The 19044-nt window shown below is 48.6% G+C and overlaps 1 protein-coding gene across 1 annotated transcript; it reads right to left on the reverse strand.

Annotated features, from left to right (window-relative positions):
* Positions 1–512: 512 nt before the first annotated feature.
* Galr1 (galanin receptor 1) lies at positions 513–13842 on the reverse strand. Its single transcript, XM_076837239.1, has 3 exons — positions 13177–13842; positions 8606–8671; positions 513–830 (listed from the first exon to the last, which is right to left on the reverse strand). Exons 1-3 carry the CDS (start codon positions 13840–13842, stop codon positions 513–515), a joined length of 1050 nt encoding a protein of 349 aa, XP_076693354.1.
* Between the last annotated feature and the right edge of the window lie 5202 nt (positions 13843–19044).

Genomic DNA, 19044 nt, shown 5'->3' on the forward strand with positions numbered 1-19044 from the left:
GAAGGTCTGCATGCGGCTTGGGAGGGGAGCAGAGGCCACCCACTCCACCGACTCCAGGGGCCTCTTTCCACAGTGCAGACGTGTGTAAACGGCTGAAGAATGACCGTCATCACTCTACATGCACAACCATACTTTAAAACACTTAGCTTCTAATAATACTTCTCTTAAAACTGAGGATTAAAACACCAAAGTTTTTTTTCTAAATAAATCCACTTTAAAATGTAGATTGCAAATATTCTTCACTATATTTATGGGGCCTGTTCTTATTTCATGAAGAATTGAACACATTATAGAACTCTACTGACCTCTTTAAGAGGTCTAGAACTGGTTGGCCTTTTTGTTTTGTTTCTGAATTACAATTTAGGAAGAAAATAAGACTGAAGGATGCTCTTCACTGAACCTGGGAGTTCCTAAGTGGGTCAGAGTTACTCTTGAACACGCATCTGAAAGGTGGGAACCGTGGAGGCCGCCCAGGGCCTGGGGGGCTCGCACCGGGAGAGCTGGGCCTGGGCTCACACGTGAGTGCAGTTGGTGGACGGTGGGGTGTCCACTCGACTTCTGGTCTCTCTGTTGTCACTGGGCGGTGATTCGTTGTGGACGTGGCACTTGAACACTTGCTTGTAGGCCTTCCTGAAGTTCTCGGAGAGAAAGGCGTATATGATGGGGTTCACCGAGGAGTTGCTGTAGGCCAGGCAGTGGGCGGTGATCCTGAAGAAGAAGGAGGCCGGGGTCAGCGGGAAGACCCCGAACTCGGCCCAGAGATGGATGACGTGGTGGGGCAGCCAAGATATCCCAAACACCACCACCACCACCAGGACCGTCTGCGCCGTCTGGGGGAGAGAGGGGAGGGGAAAGAGAAAGAAAACTGTCTTTTACAACAGAAAGAACCCAGCGTTCTAAAGGAGGAATTCTGTACGCGCTTCCATGGGATCAGGGAAAAGGCTTCCAGACTGCTGTCGGTGTCAGCCTCCACTTCCTGTAGAATCTGTGTTTGAACTGCATCGGACCCGCCAGGACCTTCCACAGCAATTTTGTGATTCACGTGAAATACACAAGGATTGAACCGAATGTGCTCCATGGTGTGGGGCAGAGAGGGACAGAGGCTAAGGAGCTTGGCTCTCGGACGTGCAGGACACTGCCAGTGCCCCTGAGCTGCTCTGGCCATGAAGCTCGGATGAGTGTGAACTTTGCTCCCCGTGGTCCCCTCCGTGACACACCTGAAGAAGCTCATTCTCCTCATGAGCCTCGGGGACTCAGGAGCACAGTGACTGTGCGCTGACCTTTCGCCCAGTTTGACTGGTGGACCACCTGCTCCCTGGCGGGCGTCAACCTTCCCTCCCTGCTGCTAATTCAGAACTCCTTGCAGAGTGGAGGCAGGTCTGCGTCTTCCTTTGCGAATGACAGGAGGCGGTCGTCCCTCAGCGGTGCCCTGACACCGCGGACTGCACCTTGGTCCCTGGCGCCCATGTGCGTGGACGTGGACAATACCTTGCCAGCTGGTTGCACTCTGAGAGGGCTGGGACGAAGCCCCAGGAGGACTCGGGCCTTAGGAGGACTGTACCTGCTCACTACCTGCTGAAAGGCAGCTCTAGATAGCTAGCTCACTCGTGACTGCCTGAAAACCACCGCTAGAATTCAAACAGGAAACCAAGTTCCATTTTATTCAAGTGCCTTACTTAAGAGAATATTTTAAAGGCACTTACTGTAGGGCACACATACTACAGGATATGAGGAGCCACTGGGGCTCTTCCTTAAGAATGCAGCTCCAGCACCACGCAGGGCCTCCAGGGCCTTGAAGGTGGCGACAGAACCAAGGAGCCCTCCTGCTGACCGACCCTACCCATGCCTGGCTGCCTGCACCTTCCACCAAGTCCCTGCCACCGCCCTGTGAAACGACCCTAGAGGATCCATAGGTTGTTGATGGGGAAACTGAGGTCAGAAGATTGAGGCAAATGCCCAATGCCCCTCCTGGGATGCAGAGTCAGAGCTAAACCAGGCCTGTGTGCTCCCAAATCCACGTGCAGAAGCTGGCAGGAGGGGCCCACAGATCTCCCTGGGCACTTCAGCCGCTCTGCCGCTCACCGGGGCCGCTTCTCGAGGGCAGCAGGTGGCAGTTATATGGTGGGCAGAGAGACCGGATCACCTCTGCTCTGTGAGTTCATCAGACAAGGACACTCCTGGCCTCCCCATGTGACCACTTCTGGCCCCAGCCCTCTGCCACGGTCCTCACTCTTGGTAAGGACAAGGAGCATCAAAGCATTAGAGGCCCATTCTTGCCTCCCCTTGTACAAGGGGCAGAAACCAATTGACCTGTCCTTTCTCACAGACAGCCAGGGTTGTGCACCTCACATGTGGAGTGGTTAAAGGGTGGCCAGATCTCAAGTCAACTGCAAACGTCAGCAGTCAGAAGGCAGAAGTGAGCTCACTATCAAGAGGCAAGGGTCTGGGACTGACAGCAGGTCTGTGCCAAAAGCCAGTGGTTCATGGCCTTTCAAATATGATATGACCTTGCTGGATGTGCAGGAGGAGCACAAGTTCAGGGCCAGCCTCAGCAACTTGGCAAGACCCCATCTCAAAATAAAATAAAGACTGTAAATTAGTTCAGTGGTAGAGTGACCCTGGGTTCAATCTCCCATGTGAGAGATATATATATATAATTTACACACACATACATATATTATCACATATACCTATTTTATATCTATATATCTCTCTCTCTCTATATATATATATCTCCTCCCTGAGCCTCAACTTACTCATTTGTGAAGATGATGAACCAAGGAAATGGTTCTTAGACTGTGCCTAGTCCATTTAAGCAGTAAAACAACTCAACTATAAAAAGCTGTGGACAGGTGTTACCGGGTGAAAGCTGGCTTGTTAAAGGCACTTACTATATGGCACACAAAGCAAATGGAAGGTTTGCTCACCTATATAAGGGGTGTTTGCTGTCAGTCCATTTATCCATTAGAGTAAGAGAAACGCCATTCTCAGATGATTTAACCAAACAATCCAGATATGATTATAGCCACAAATTGATCGGAAAACATCCCCTTTTCTTCCCAAAGACAATCAGACTATCTCTTCACTTCGAAAAATAACAGCCCTTATCGATACTCTATCCATTTCATTGCTTCTTTTCAGAAATGTTTACTAAGAGCAAAGCTTAGGGCAGAAACAGATCCCAGCACCTTATTAAGATCCATATCTTATCAAGATCCACAGGGCAGATGACAGTGTGTCCTGAGTATGGGATATTTTTTACGACACTGTTTGTTTCCTTGTTTGCAAGTTCATAAAAATTCTGCCTTTAGATTTTTAGTAATTCCACTAGTTTTCTCATAAACATGAAAGAAAGCCACTTTTATCTTGGTTAACGGTAGTTTTGAAATGTGACTGGATTATGACCTGCAATATAAATATTGGAAAGCATGCCAAATAAGTATTTGCATAAACGATCATTCATCTAAGGCTCCTAAAGGCCTGTGATCGTGTACTTGTCCCACTAACTGTTCTCAGTGGAGGTTCTTCAGTGCTTGGCTGCTGCTGGGACCCTCATCCAGCACCACACCCGCCGGGCTGGCGTTCCCTGGCAGCTCACACGTCACCCTGCACACAGGCCCTGTGTGCCTGGTCCTCCAGAGCTCGGGCTGACTCCACCTCAGCATGGCTGGGGACAGTAGATGGTTTGGGTGCTCTTTCTCCCTTGAGCGGGTGCTGGTGGACCTGAAGGACAGGACATGGGGCAGGAAGAAGTTCCACACTGGTAGGAAACCACCTTTCTCGAGTCACAGCTTCTTCCAATATGTTAAACTCCGAAAGCTGAGTGTCTGGAATGCACTAGCTCAAGAGTAAAGATCTAGTCAGAATAGTGCCTGTGTGCTAAAGCCATCTCTGGGACTTTAGTAGGTCAGCATGCCATCAGGACCCAGCCCAAGGGCCTTGGAAGTTCAGAAGTCTCGACCGGGTCTCCACGGCTGATTCGGTCAGCAGTGGTTAGTGGATAGTGACCTGGGAACGGGTCTTTTTAATAAGCTCCGCCAGGAGCCTGACGAATGACAACAAAAGTGAATGACCTCACTCATCTCAAGTCAAAGACAACCCAAGACGCTTCACTGAACACCCGCGGCCCCCGAGGCTGGAGCAGCCTCCTTCTCAGAACCAGCAAGAAGAGCTGCTTCCCTTCTTCCCCTCTGAAACGCCAGGGTGCAGACCCCCTGCATGGGCACGTCAGAAGCAGAGCAAGGCTCCCCTGGGTGGAAAGGAAGACGGGCTGTTTTTCTTTTCTAACATGATATTTTTTTTACAGAATCATTGTGCCTCTCCCAGAGACAGAGTGATGCCCAATGTATGTGCCACTGACCTAACTTGCCAATTTAGAGAACAGAGTCCCGAGATTCTGATAGAAAAGGCATTGAAGTTGTACCAAGTTTCTGCACTGATCTCACCATCCTTGGAATCGGGTCATTAGCATGGCTTCCTGTTGTTCCTGAAGCTGACAGGAGAAAAGCTCTTCTCTCGTGACTGCGGGCCCTCTTTTCAAGTCATCTGAGACATCTGTCCTTCTCCTAGCAGCCTCGTGCACACTGTGCCTCGTGGAACCCGCTGGGGAGAAAGTGACTAAAACATGAGGAGCCTCGCCTCAGTCGCGTGAGTAAGGCCCACACTGCAAATCGGCAAAACAGAAAAGGAAGGAGAGAAAAAGGAGCCGGTGACGACCCCAGGGACCTGAGACGCCTGGGCCCGACCTCAACCTGGGGCACCCACCCAGCACGCTTGCACCCTGCTCTGAAGCATTGCTCAAGAATTTATTCTAGAATCCAGTCAATCTCATGCCAGAAAGACATCTTCACGTCTATCTGACCTTAAACAAGTATTTCATCAATTACAGGCTCTACACTATGGCTTCTGCAAGAGAATCACATCTTCTCTTGTATTTTCCTCCAAATATGGAGAATAACTGCTTAGCATGTCTTTCTTGCTTCAAAATAATGATCAAATCCTACTCAGCAAACCTGTGAACATAGAGATGGTCTGAATACTCCCCTCTGAGACTCATGCTGGACCCTGGTCACCCTAGGAGGAGGTATCAGCAGGCAGGGCCTTTGGGAGGCCACTGGGTCATGGAGTGCAGCCCTGCTAAGTGGGATTAGTGCCCTTTCAACACAGCCCAGAGCTGCCACCTCGGGAGTGGGCAGAGAAAGCGCCATCTATGAACAGGAAACAGGCCCTCACCGATGCCAGAGCTGATGGCACTTGACCTTGGACTTGCTGCCTCCAGAAACGTAACAAATAAATGACTGTTGTCTGTAAGCCCCCAGGGTGTGGTATTTTGTTGTGTCATCCTCAACCAAATAAGAAAAACAGACAGAGCCCAGAGAAAGGAAATCTTACTCAGCCACTGAGAAGAAGACCTGGGAAGAAAGGAGTTGAAAAGAGTGAAATATCAGATCTTTATCTTTTGGTCCACATGTATCAGAACCTGTGGCCATTGATCTGCTCCCCACAGTCTACATCACCTCCGGGCGCTCCCCACCTGACTGCATCACCTCCATCCGTCTCCACCTGCCTGCACCACTTCCATCCATTCTCCCCGAAATGTGGAGGACGTATGCACAGTAGCAGTGTTTTGCCCTGAGACCCAGGAAAACACCACAGTGGGTCAGCTGTCCACGGCCAGGGGACTGGCCTCCTGTCCTATCTCTGGTCTCTCTTCTCCTTCTGTCTCCCCTCTCTGCACCTCTTCTCTTCTCTGCCCTTCCTCTCCTCTTCCTCCCACCTCCTCCCCACACCCCTCCCCTGCACCTCTCCTATCTCTTTCTCAGACCCCCCCCCACCACATCTATTTGTTCTATGCAAACAAAAGTCAATTAAATAGATCAGAAGAGATCTGACATCTGTTCAGAGGCTGCAAGGGGTCAGAGGCTGGGAGAAAGAAGATGAATTTTCTCCCCTTCATTCTTATACAGTAAAAATGAACAAAAATATAGCATATATATAAACACGTATTTATGTATATATATATAAATATATACACACATACATATGTGTGTATATATACGTTTATATAAAATAATTGTTAAACTAACCACTCATCTTACTGTTTTTATCATAAAATAGCACAGAAGGCTTCTAGTCATTTCTTATATTTTTTCTTTCTTTTAAGCACTTTGCTCTGCAACCCTTAGAGCTTTTCTCCAACACCTTTTCAAATACACAGAATAAAACTAACCTCAGACACTAATAAAATCTATAGACTACTAAGGAAATGTCTTATTTCATTCTAGTAACCATAAAATTTTTGAATCAATAATAAACATTTAGCATAGGTTGTCCTCTCTATTAAAGTCTAATGAGCCCCTCCCTCCTAAAGGAAATTAACATCCCCCGCACCCAGGATCTTGCAATGCTCATCTTGAGCAAGACCTTGGGCTGACATGTCTGTTCTCTGGCACTCCAATGCGGCTTCCAAGGTCTGGTCCTGCAGCGGGTGGTCAGCTATAGATGACTATCCAAGGGGAAGTTATAAACCATCTTTCATTATTTTTAAAGAACTGTTTTCTTGGGAGATGAGAAATGGGGTTCAGAGGAAACTAAAAGACTGGAAAAATGTAAAAACCCCAACATAACTCAGTATATCATTAAAAACAGAGGAGGATGAATGGGATGGAGCTGCGTTAGGTTTTGATATTGAGTGTCCCCAAAAAGCTCACGTGTGAGACAATGAAAGGAAGTTCAGAGGTGAAACGATTGGGTTATAAAAGCCTTAACCTCATCAGTGCATTGATCCACTGATAGGGGTTAACTGGTGGTAACTGTGGGCAGGTGGGGTGCTTAGAAGAGGCGGGTTGTTCAGGGCATGCCTTTGGGGCAAATGTTTGTCAGTGGTGAGGGGAGTCTCTCTGCTCCCGGGGGCCATACCCCAGCCGCTTTCCTCCACCACACCCCCCACACCCGTGCCAGGATGGTCTGCCTCACCTCAAGCCCCAAGGGATGACATTGACCATTGATGGACTGAGAGCTCTGAAACCATGAGCACCAATAAGCTTCTCTTCCTCAAAACAGAGAGAGAGAGAGAGGAAGAAGGAGGAGGAGAAGGAGGAGGAGGAGGAGAACATCATTTTTTAGTTTATTTTATCCATGTAACTTAACACTATATAACATTTATAAAAGAACTTGTCAGATCTTAAAGAGGGGCCTAGAGGTTTAGAATTAAGCCCACATATTCCCCTGTTTAAACATAAAGAAGAATGAATGAAAAGAAGCCATGAGATGTCCTGTTACGTATGTTGACTTTTATTCTTAGGCACTTAGCTGAGAAAAGGCGTGGTGACATTTCTAATGCAAGCTGATTTTGCTTCCCAAAAAATGTCTCAATGTTTTGTACTTTTTAACCAATTTTATGCCATTAGTTGTCAGCTCTAGGAACAGGTGGGTTTTAGCCACATGGCTGTACGTGAACCGGGAAATCAGGAAGAAGTCGTCCTATAAGTTAGTAGATCTTCTTAGAGAAAATATGATTATCTAAAAAATATATAACTTAATAAACATTTTTTAAAAAGCAAAGCATTTTAAGATATTACTACTAAGAGTTGTGGGTTAGAATGCCTGTATAAATTGTCCCTAATCAGATTGCCTGATAATCTCAGTCCACTGTCCAAAGTCATAATTGCATAGATGCTATCTGAGTAAGAGTTAAATCAACCCTGGCGTGTAACATGGTTCTTCCTCAACATGCAAACATCATGAATACTAGGAAGCTGGTGCCTCAGTGTCCTCAGTGAAGGCTCCTAGACTGACGGGGCTCTGGGGAGGGGAGGATGTGGGGAGTGGCATGGTCCCCAGCCTTCAGCTCTGAGCCAGCACCAGCACAGGGGTAGGGAAGAGAAGGCCGGGAAGGTAGACAGAATAAAACCCTCCACTTCCTCGCAAACACGTCCATCAGCACCCGTGCACGCACCAGGTCAGCCTGCAGGTGCCCCCCAGGGGACCCCTGCCTCCTGCCATGGTTTGGATATGGAATGGCCACCAGAGGCTGGCGTGTTGAAGGCTTGGACACGGGCACAGCCGTGTTCAGAGGAGGGAAGTGATTGGATCGTGAGTGAATAGCTGAATGGACCTCTGGGAGGTGCTGGAAATGTAGGGGGGCATGGTTGGAGGAGGTAGGTCACTGGGGGCATGCCCTGGAAGGGAGCTTCTTGTTCCTGCACCCACCCTCACCCGGCTTCTGGCCTCCATGTGCCGAGCAACTTCCTTCCTCCATGATTTCCTTCCTCACCTCTGGCCCTGAGCAATGGAGCCTGCTACCCACAGACTGAAGCCTCTGAAATTGTGAGTCAGAAGGATCTCTGCCCTGTAAGTCATCCAGATCAGGTGTTGTGGTCACAGCATGGAAAGTCGCCGAGCACACCTCCCAGACGCCTTATAAGTTTGGACGTGATGGTGCCCTCACCAGCCTGACCTTCAAGCCACCTTCACAGTAAGAGCTCATGCCAGTGTCTGTTCCAAGGAGCCAGCACTCATCAGGTTTTGGGAGGGTGTAAGTATAATTAAAAACCAAAGTGAACGAAGCTTGCACAAGTGAAAGTTGCAGTATTTGTTGTGTTACCTTTTTCTTGGACGTTTCTGACTTCTTTGACATGTTCTTCAGCTTTTTATGCAAATGAGTAAGGACCTGCAAAACACAGACCAGTGAACTCAGTTTGCTCCACATTCAAAACATGTTGCCTGCCTGGTACTAACGATTACTGACATTGCAAAATGGCAGTACCATTGCTCATAAAATTGTTAAAACAGAAATACATGTTGGGCAGAATTGCATGAATTGCAGAGTGCACCTGTTTCTCCAGCATGTAGGAAGGACTGTCTGGGAAGACTGGTGGGCCCAGGCACGGTTTGTACCCACAGAGTCTTTGTGCAAAAAGACCTGGAATTCCCTCCAGAAAGAGCCACCCCAGGGCCTACTTGTGCATGCTATTGGTCTATCGTCTGCCTCGGTTTCCTCGTCCATGTGTCAACCATCACCTGGGCCCTGCTGTATGTTGGACACAATACCGGGTCATAAATACACTGAAACCTAGAGATGCACATGTGGGAGGTCATCAGCCAATGTGGACAAGCAAGTGATGTGACCAGCTGTCTCTTCAGTGTGGCCACACCAGATCACACTGGCATTCACTTCAGCTTATTTATTCTGTTTTCCGGTGAAGACCTCTTTCCACTGCAAACCTCAAAGCAAAACCCTGCCCACCAGGCTTCCTTTCATTGGCTGTGTGCTTTTAGACAACTTCATCTCAAGAACCCAGTATCACTGATGGTGGACAGCACATTGTGCAAGGCTTTGCAATGGATGTCCCTGTCGGGGAGCACCCTGGAGACACATTGGCTTCATTAAATTAAAAAAAACATTTGTGTCTTCTCTTGCCAGTGTAATATTCAGAAGACGTGAAAAGCTTTGGTTATGTATAGGAATTTCCAAACTGAACTTGACCAACAGAGCCAACCCTGATGCTGGAGTTCATTTTTCAGTCTCCTCCTGGGGACAACCTGCAGCAAGCGTTGTCTGGATGACTAAGGGCTTTAGACTGACGGTGGGTTGCTGACATGTCTCTCGAGAAGTAAAAGCAGCTTCCTGCCACTGTTCTGTCTCCCTCTAGCACCGCAGCATGGAAATAATATAAAGAAGTGGGCTTCCTGCAGACCCTGCTCCCTAGCTACGAGGAGCACTTACGGAGCCATCAGCCAAGTCCTCTTTGGGAAACCACAGGATCTGCCTGCCAATCTTCCAAACCCTGCTCAGCTTGAGCAGCCATCACGGGGTGTGCATTTTTGGTTTCACATTCTCCACGATGCTAAAACACTTCTCTCCTCCTGAGCTGGCTCAGACTCGATGATAGCAAAACAAGCCCTACTGTATAGGGGCATTAGGGATAAACGCAGTACACTGACAACGGGTAACTGTCCTGCCAATGGAAGTGGGTCCACAAGCTAGATAAAGGTGAAGACAGAAGGGAGCCTTCGCTACAGCCTCAAGGAAGAAAGTCTCCAGGAGGAAGGAGAGGGCTAAGGCAGGAGCCTGCCCCAGAGGACAGTCCTGGCCAGCAGGTCAGCAGGAGCCTAGCCACATGAGCCCACAGGGCAACAAAGGGCACTGAGGGCAAGGGACACAGGAGCAACCAGAACAGAAGCCACCCACCTGAAATCAGAGGGGGACACCCGCACAAGCAGCAAGCTTCACCAGGCTAGTGAGGGTCCACGCACACTATCAATAACCAAGGGCGAGTCACCACTGAGCAACTTCAACACACCTAACACTGAATGCCGTTGAATGTTCAAAGGAGGAGAGTCTCAAATATACTGTGTAGCTGTTTCTCCTCAATAGCTCATGCTGTGAGTGCACATGACACATTGTGATGCACCCTCACCAAGACTTGCATCAAAAGAGAAAGAAAGTAAGTGGCTATGGTTGCATTCTCTGGAAGATAATGCTGGCATGGTGTCATTTCTCCACATGCATTGCCCAGTGTGGGGGAAAGGTGCCCACCCAAATACCAGCCAAAGTCACACTGGGCACACCCTGGGATGTGGAGAAACCAGGGAGGGCTCCAGACAGCAATTCATGCTAAGTGAAACTCGTTTAGGGGGCGATGGGTCTACAGCAGCAGGAACAAAGCATCCCAAGAGGACAAAGGGCCCACCACCAAGATCCCTCTTCAGTCCACACACCCTGTGCCCTTCCCAGGACTTTCAGGCAAAGAGCTGCTCCACAGAGCACTTACTAAAGGTGATTCTGGAATCCACTTCTGTCACTGTTAGATACACACACACACACACACACACACACACACACACTGTAACCCAGGTGCCCTTCTGGCCGATGTGTGGGCATCAGACCTGCTCCTCCAGCAAATAGCCATCCTGATCTGAACACTCAAGCACCAAAATTCCTCATCAGCTAGTACACACTTAGGGCCTAAATCAAGGAAAGGTAGCCCAAAATAACTGATCTCCAGCAATTTAGCTCCTAAAGTGAATTTTCAAATATTATCTTGGATGTAAAAGACATTTTTATTTATTCTTGGAAGCAAACTATTTCCATATAAAAAATATCCAAATGATCATGCATCAATCATTGTTTTTCTTTTTTTCGATTAAATTTTAAATCTTTGTTTTTAGTGTGACCTTTATAAATTCTAAAATGATAGTCCAATTTAGTCTCCCAAAATTACCTTATCATTCATTTCTATGAAAATAACAAGTGATTTTTCTAAAGACTTTGGGGAATTGAAGAAAGCATGTCTTCAGTTCAAATATAGGGAATTGGGAAATTAAGAGCCAGATATTTTAAGAATCCCTTTGGCCCAAGCTTTATGTCCTCCAGCAACCACCTATCGTCCCTTCCTAAAAAGTCTTTCTGAATGCCAGATTTTTGTATCTAAGTGGCTTGTCTAATGGTGATGGTACTCTGAGGGGAGGATGCAGAGCATTCTAGGGTTCACCCCCCAGTACTGCTATCATGGGACTGTTAAATCTACACTTGACTTAGTTACTCAAACAGAAACAAGTTGTGCCAAAGAAGTTTGCTTCACACTTCCAACACTCCTTTGCCTTAATAAAATAGGGATGATAGCTCCTCCATAGAGGTGTAAATTAAATGAGATAATGCACGTTTCAGATAGCTGTGCTGTTCACATCTGTTTTTGTTTTTGTTTGTTTGTTTGTTTGTTTGTTTTTTGTTTTTTTAGAAAACTAAATAAATAAAATAGCAAATAGCTAATAGCTAAGCTCCACTTAGTTTCCAAATACCTACCTCGACTGTTTTTCCTTATGTATGCCTTTTGGTGCAAGCTATTTTTTCAAATAATATCCAAAAATATTATCATTCAAAGTAGACATAATCTACATAGATGGTTCGAATGGGAGATTCCGGTGATTCATATTAAACATGGTTCCTGGGGAAAATACCTTATGATTGAATATTAAAAGTGGCTATTGTTCTATCTTCCATGGTTACTTATGGTCCTGTAGCCAGCCTTATATATCAGAGTCAGAGAGGCTGGGAGAGATGAGTTAGTTGGGAACTTCAGAATTTGCTTCCCAAGGGTTTTTTCCTGATGATGATGGCACTTAGCCGGGAAGATACTGGGGACCCGGGAGTTCACCCTAAGTACTGCTGTCAGACGACTGTTACACATACTCTTGGTTACTCAAACATAAACAGGTTGTGCCACAGACGTTTCCGACTTTTTGATCCATGTCAACTCTGCACACCTGAGTAATTCATGACCAAGGAGGGGAGCACGGATCTCTGTGGGAGCTGTAAGGCATACTAGCCCCCCCCCAAGGGAAGAGAGGCAGAAACCGCGCCAGCAGCGAGTCCTCCCTGCTCCTCTCCAGCATGGGGATTTTAGGGGACCACCTGAAGCCTCAGCACTGTCCACACCTTTCTAAAACCTGATGGACATGGGGAAGCAGCACTCCCGCCCCTTCCCCCAGGGCCCTCTGGAGACTCCGTGAGCCTCTGAAGAAAATTGCTTCCCCCTGGGGTTTGTAAAGCTAAACTTCTGTGGAAAGCAAAATCCGAAGCGCTGTCCCTAAGAGCAGCGGCCTCAGAGAGCCTGGTCTCCACCAAGCTTTGGCTTGCAAGGGCAAGGGCGCGCGCGGGGGAAGAGCGCCCAGCCGTGAACCTCCCGGCCGGTCCCAGGTGAAAACTACCAGAGGGTGACTGCGACCCCATCCGCGCAACTAGCCTGCGCTCACAGGCACCGCGCTCTTGCGGTGGGTCGCACCACAGCGCCCAATTACGCGCTGGCGGCTTTTGTTTGAGGTGCTGCAACACCCGGGGTCTCTGAACAGCAGAAGTGCAAGCGCGCTCCAGCCACAGTGGGCTTGACAGGCCCTAGTGCCCAAGAAGCCAAGGGTGGACAAAGCCGTTCTACCCAAAGTCTAGAGAGCAAACCCTTCCAGCCCCCCAGACTCCACCTAACTTTCTTGCCGGTTGTGCAGGAGCCTGCAGAGGAGAAGGCAAACTGGAGTGGGGAAGGCCCGGTATAAATCAGCCTGCACCCAACCCGGGAGAGGGCAGGGGGCGGGGATGCAGAGAGGGGTGCGGAGACCAGAGGAGCTACAGGGCCCCACTGCCCCTCCATCCATCCTCTCCCTCCAAGTCGCCGCTCCCACCTTGGCGTAGCAGAAGCAGATCAGGAGCAGCGGCAGCAGGTAGCCGAAGACGAAGGTGCACACTACGTAGGCCTTCTTGTGGCTCTTGTTGGTCCACTCTTCCCAGCAGAAGGTCTGATTGCCGTCGTCCCCGTGGAAGAGGCCCTGGTGGTAGGCCACAGGTGAGGCCATGGCGATCGACAGTGTCCAGATGAAGCCCACGCCCAGCAGCGCATTGCGGGACACCCTCAGGGAGGAGGAGCGCCGAGAGTGCACAATGGCCACGTAGCGATCCACAGACATCGCGGCCAGGGTGAAGATGCTGACCAACATGGACACCGTGAAGAAGTAGTGGATGAACTTGCAGATGAAGGCGCCCAGCACCCAGGTGGGCAGCACGTACACGGTGGCCTGGAAAGGAATACAGAAGAGCAGGTAGGCCAGGTCGGCGATGCTCAGGTTGAGGATGAACAGGTTGGTGGTGCTGCGCGGCTTGCCGGGCTTGCTCCGCGCCAGCACCGTGATCACCAGGCTGTTGCCCAGCACGCCCAGCGCGAAGATCAGGCTGAACACCACCAGCGTGACGAAGTTCTCCACGCCGATGCCGAAGAGCGGCGGTGCCTCCGCGGTGGGAGGTTCGGGCCCGCTCGCGTTCCCCTCACTGAAGTTCGCAGTCGCCAACTCCATTACCCGCTGGGGAGCAGGGTGGAGGGGCGCACAGAAAGGAGCGCTTGCCTGGGAAAGCAGGCGCTGGGAGTCGCCGGGGGTTCCAGCCCAGAGCACTGAGCGCTCGCTGACTTTCCTAGGGATCCTCCCTGGATGAACAGGACTAGGGACGCTTGGATCGCGAGCTGTGCCTGGCGTGCCTTTGGGCCGGGTCTTGCCGACAGGAGGCGCGGACCCAAACGGGAGATGGTCGAGATCCCAGAGGGCCCCCAGACTCCTGGGTGCCTCCGACCGACCGCTGCGCGGTCACCAAGCTGGAGAGGAGGGAACGCGCCTGCTGCCTTCTGCAAGTGGAGAGAGCCCTCTCTGCGCCTTACGGGCTCTGGGTACCTGCTGGCCGCGCTCCTTTGCCCCCGGAGTGGCTCCCGACCGTACCTGTTGCTCTGAGCCTCTCCCTCCCGCCGCGCTGCCCTTAGCTGTTAGGGGTGAGGGCTCCTCGCGCACCCACGCGCTCCGTGCCCCCTCTCCAAGGCGCTGGCTCTTCCGACTCACTCCCAGTGTCCGCCTGGCGAGTTGTCCACCGGGCGAGCGCTCTCTAGGTTCCTCCCGGTGGTGGGCAGAGTCCGGTGCTCCGGGCTCTCTGCCCTGAAAGGGAGTGAAGGTCAACCCAGTTGAAGTCTGCTGCCCGGTGTCTCTCCGGTGTCCCCCCAGAAGTCACGGTGCTCGGCAGAGACTGGAGGATCCTCACGGGATGGATCACCGCCCACCTCCACAGTCGGGCAAGGTGCTGACCCGCGTAGAGAGCGCGAAGGCGGCGGCTCGGGATGCTGCGCGGCCAGGGAGGGCAGCAGAGCGCGCTCCTGTGCGCGCAGACAGGAGGCGTGGGCTGCGCGGGCGGAGGGTCAGTACCACTCCTTTCTCTGTGAGGAGAGCGCTTGCGCCCCGGGAATGCACCCCAGAAAATCGAGATTTGCCACCGCTACGTGAAATTCTGTAAAACACGAATGGCCTGAGATCTTCATAAACGAGTATGAGATTAGAGCGCAGTCTATGTGTATACACGACTACACCACCGGCGTGTTTCCACATCATGGACAATCAGAAGAAGGAGAAGTTATACCCCATTTATTTATAGTGTGTCAAAATGCATTCTACTGTCATGTGTAAGTAATTAGAACAAATTTTAAAAAATTAAAAAGGGGAGGGTGTGCTGTGTGCACTTTGCAGTGCCCATTTGAGTGACATAAATAGAAGTATTGACAGGTGAAGTATTTGTAAAGTGACATAACGTGTTTAGTATGGAGCCACTGCTGTGAAATGTGACTACACCAACGAGAAATTGAGCTGTTTAAGGACGGTGGGGGTAGCTAGCATGATTCTTTGTACTCTTGGTAGCTCCCAAGGAGAAAGCTAAAATTGATTCACTAGGTACAGTGTTTATATGATTTATCTAGGTTTCCTTTCAAAAAGGGGGTGTTTCCAGTGTTCTTCAAACAGAATGAGTGTCCATTGTGTGTTTGACACAAGGCTGGAGAGGATGGGTCCTACAGAGACTCGCAGGGCACAGCATTCCTGGAGAGGCTCCCTATGCAGGAGACATGAGATTTGGGTTTGGAACCAACAAGTGCTGTGAGAAAAGTGTACACAAAGATGAGACAGAAACGTCTTTGGCTGCAGGTGTTTGGAAGTAAGTACCATCTCATTTCTGCCTCACTGACTGCCTTCTGCCTCATTCCAGAAAGATGTTAGAGCAGTTCATTAAACATCTATTCTGTACTCCACCTATATTCTCTCCACCCAAACAAGGGATTCCTTTGCAAGGAAATTATACCATTCACACATTTTTCAGAGGACAAAATTGAGCATGGGAAACTTGCTTCTGTGAGTGTCCTACTGAGTCTCTCAGCTGACCTGAGAGGGCGCTTCCTTGGGCTGTTGTGTTGCCCGCCAACATTGCCTTCCTTTCTCAGGTACATGCTAAGATTCTCATGTTGCCTGCTGTGTTGGATGACGCTGCTGCATGAAAAGCTACATGTAATGTGACTTGAGGGAAAGCATTTTTATTATTATGAACTATTCCAACAAGGAACACATATGATGGAGTGATAGCAACTCACAGAATGATGAACTCACGGACCAGCTTAAAAACTTTGAAACTTATGGAAAGCCTTGCAAATCACTTTTATATTCTCCACTCACAGTCTCCACCCAACCACCATCCCACATAACCAGATGTGCTGTCCACCAGTCACGGTCTTCCACATTTGTGGCCCACAACATGCTCTTAAATGGTAGGCGAGGGTGGATTGGGGCTTTCAGGTTTCACTTCATGTAGTTACATTATGATCAATGATTTGTTCTGGTTTTTCCTACAACAGGTAATTTGTCTGTTTTTATCCTAGACACATCATTATTTCTTGCATTGTATTTGCACTTTATGTCTTTTGCATACTTCCTACGTCCAGCAAACTCTTCAAAACAGCACATAAATTTATTTACTTTATTTATTTTTATGTGGTGTTGAGGATCAAACCTCGGGCCTCACTTGTGCTAGGAGAGTGCTCTACAGCTGAGCCACAACCCTAGCCCTGACTTTTGTGTCTTTAATATCTTCTCTTTATTCACTTGTGTTTTATAATTTCACTTAAAAATTTATGATGATTTTCACTTTCTATCCCCCTGCACCTTTTTAAGCTTCTGAAGTGAGGATATTTTTCATCAATTCTGGAAACTTTTCAGTGCTTGTCTCTGCATATTGAGTTCCCCTTTTCCAATACTCTCCTCTCCTGACTCTGACAGACATGTCACTCTCTTCTCCGAGCCTCTTAATCCCTTGCTACATTGCTCATCTCTTTATCTGTGCCAATTTACTGGTATTTCTCCAGCTGTGCACCCTCCAATTCGCTGTTGTTTTTGAAATCTAACAGGGGCCTCTCTTCCACTGTGCCAGGTCTATTTGAAGTTCCTCCTTCTCACTTAACTTTTCCTGTTACCTCTCCCACTTATTCACATACTTTGAATGTGCCTCTTCATATTCTCAGATTCTCATGCCCCAACTCCTTGGAGCCTAATTGTGCTTTCTCTTCTGTGCTCAATCCTGTTCTTGTGTCTTATTTATAATTTTTGGTTTTGTCTTTTAAATTTTGCCCTTTAGATTTCTGTTTAGCCAGAATGTATCTGTGAGGATTTTTTGAGCCCTGACTTAAGAGAACATGTCTACAGTCAGGAGTGGTGGCCATACCTATAGTCCCAGTAACTTGGGATCAAGAGGCAAGAGGATCAATTGCAAGTTCAAGGCCAGTCTGGGCAACTTAGAATTTTGGAAAGACTCTGTCTCAAAATTTAAAAAAATTTTTTTAAAAAAGAACTTGGGGGTATAGCTCAGTGGTAAAGCACCCATGGTTTCAATGCCTAGTACAAAGCAAATAAATAATAAATAAGTTTTTTTTAAAAAAAAGAATATATTCCTATAAAATATGTTTATTTGCTTTGAACATTTGCCCCTTGGCACCATCAACTCAGGACATTTTAAAGTCAGTGCCTCTACGTGACAGGCCTTAGGACACACAAAAGCAAACTCAAACTCTAGAAGCCACACAGAGAAGTAATGGGGACACATATTTGCAGAGATGCCTGTTCCTTCTGGCCACCAAGTTTTCTGAAGTTGTCCTTGGGTAGGGCATTTGGTTGCTCCAGGTAGTTCTCCACTCTTGGTAGGAGTTAATGCAACCTGCCTTCACCTCGTGGCTCTCCATGGTCCTCTGGGGGCCAGAATGGGCCACAGTCTTTCCTTCTGGTTTTGCTGCAACAGAAGAACAATCTCAGAACCTACAGGCTGAACAGGACAGGCTTGCTCTTCAGTCCCCCGGGGAGTTCCGTCTCTCCTTGTCCTGCTGAGGGTCTCCTTGTGCTGTAGCTCAAGCTCTGGGCCTACTTCCCATTCGTGGCTGCACACCAGAGCAGGAGGCCTTCTGCATGGTGACCCAGGTGCAGCAGAGGAAATGGACAGCTAGAAGTGATGACATCTCTCCCTTTGGCATTTGGGTGGACCCTGCAGCCATGGCTGAGAAATGCCTGGAAAGCAGAGCTGCACACGTGAGCACTGACTGAGCTCATTGCCATTGCAGGAACAAGTTTGGGGTTCAACCAAGACAAGGAATGGGACCGTGGCCCTGATAGAAAGCTTGGAACCTTGAAGGATTGCACCTTGGGCAGAGGAGCAAGCTCTCAAACACCCAGCACTTGAGTGCAACAGCAATTTTTGTGAGGTTAAGCTGTGGGAACAAACTGAAATTCTATTCTGTGCGCATCCAGAAAACAGTCTGGAGAAGCAGTCCTTGACTTACCTGGGACACGCAGTGCTCCTACCAGAGCAATGGGATCCCACAGCGTCTCTCCAGCCTGCAGCTCCAAGTGACTCAGCCACCTCATCCTGTGCCCTAACACGGTACTTCACTCCATTCATCCGTCCACAGAAGGAATCCAGTTACATTTAAGTCACCGCACAGTTGGTTCTTTTAGGAATGAAATATGGGAAATTTATAAGAAAGGATTATTCTGTGCAGCTTTTTCTGAGCAAATAAGTCTTACTTGGTGTGTGTAATAAGCACACAGAAAAGCTTATACATCATAACTCTACGGATCAGTGTATCTTCAAGGGCCCCCCGTGATCGCTGAAAACTGCATTTACACACCCCTTATAGAATGCAAGTTGCTGTGCTGGGAGCCAGCTGCAAGAAGGGGCCTGGTTCTTGCTTCTTTAAGGAGGTTGTGTCTTGTAACAGAAGTCTCTGAGAGGCAGAAAGCATGACATCCCTAAATAACGTGGGCTCCTCTCGCCATGACCCTCATTAATGTCATCAAGTCAGGCAGAATGTCCCCGTGATGATCTGAACAGTTGTCAGCACCACAGTGAATTACTTCCTCATCTCAGCTGCAAATAAATAGGGGTGGTGAGGGGCATAGCTCACTCCAGCACATCGCCCGCCCACCACGCAGCAAGTTGTCTCCTGCAGCGCAGACCTGTCTTCTGGCTAATTAAGCTGAAGAAATGGCCTATCTCCCACTTACATAATTGAGATTTTTATCTGTAATATGTAAACTTATTCTTCCTGAACTTGTTTGACTCCTTTATTTTTTATTTAATGCCACTTTTAATTCCAGTATTTAAAAGGTGTTATTGACTTCATCTCTCCAATTATCTTTGTAAATTTACTCCCTAAC

Source organism: Callospermophilus lateralis, chromosome 17 (assembly GCF_048772815.1).
Source record: "Callospermophilus lateralis isolate mCalLat2 chromosome 17, mCalLat2.hap1, whole genome shotgun sequence".
Classification (NCBI taxonomy): Eukaryota; Metazoa; Chordata; class Mammalia; order Rodentia; family Sciuridae; genus Callospermophilus; species Callospermophilus lateralis.

Excerpts from the sequence above, each read along its gene's own strand:
- Galr1 (XM_076837239.1), bottom strand. The coding sequence starts at position 13,842 with ATGGAGTTGGCGACTGCGAACTTCAGTGAGGGGAACGCGAGCGGGCCC. Across the intron at positions 8,672-13,176 it reads TCTGCTTCTGCTACGCCAAG|GTCCTTACTCATTTGCATAA; the intron begins GTGGGAGCGGCG and ends TGTGTTTTGCAG. Across the intron at positions 831-8,605 it reads CAGAAACGTCCAAGAAAAAG|ACGGCGCAGACGGTCCTGGT; the intron begins GTAACACAACAA and ends TCTCTCCCCCAG.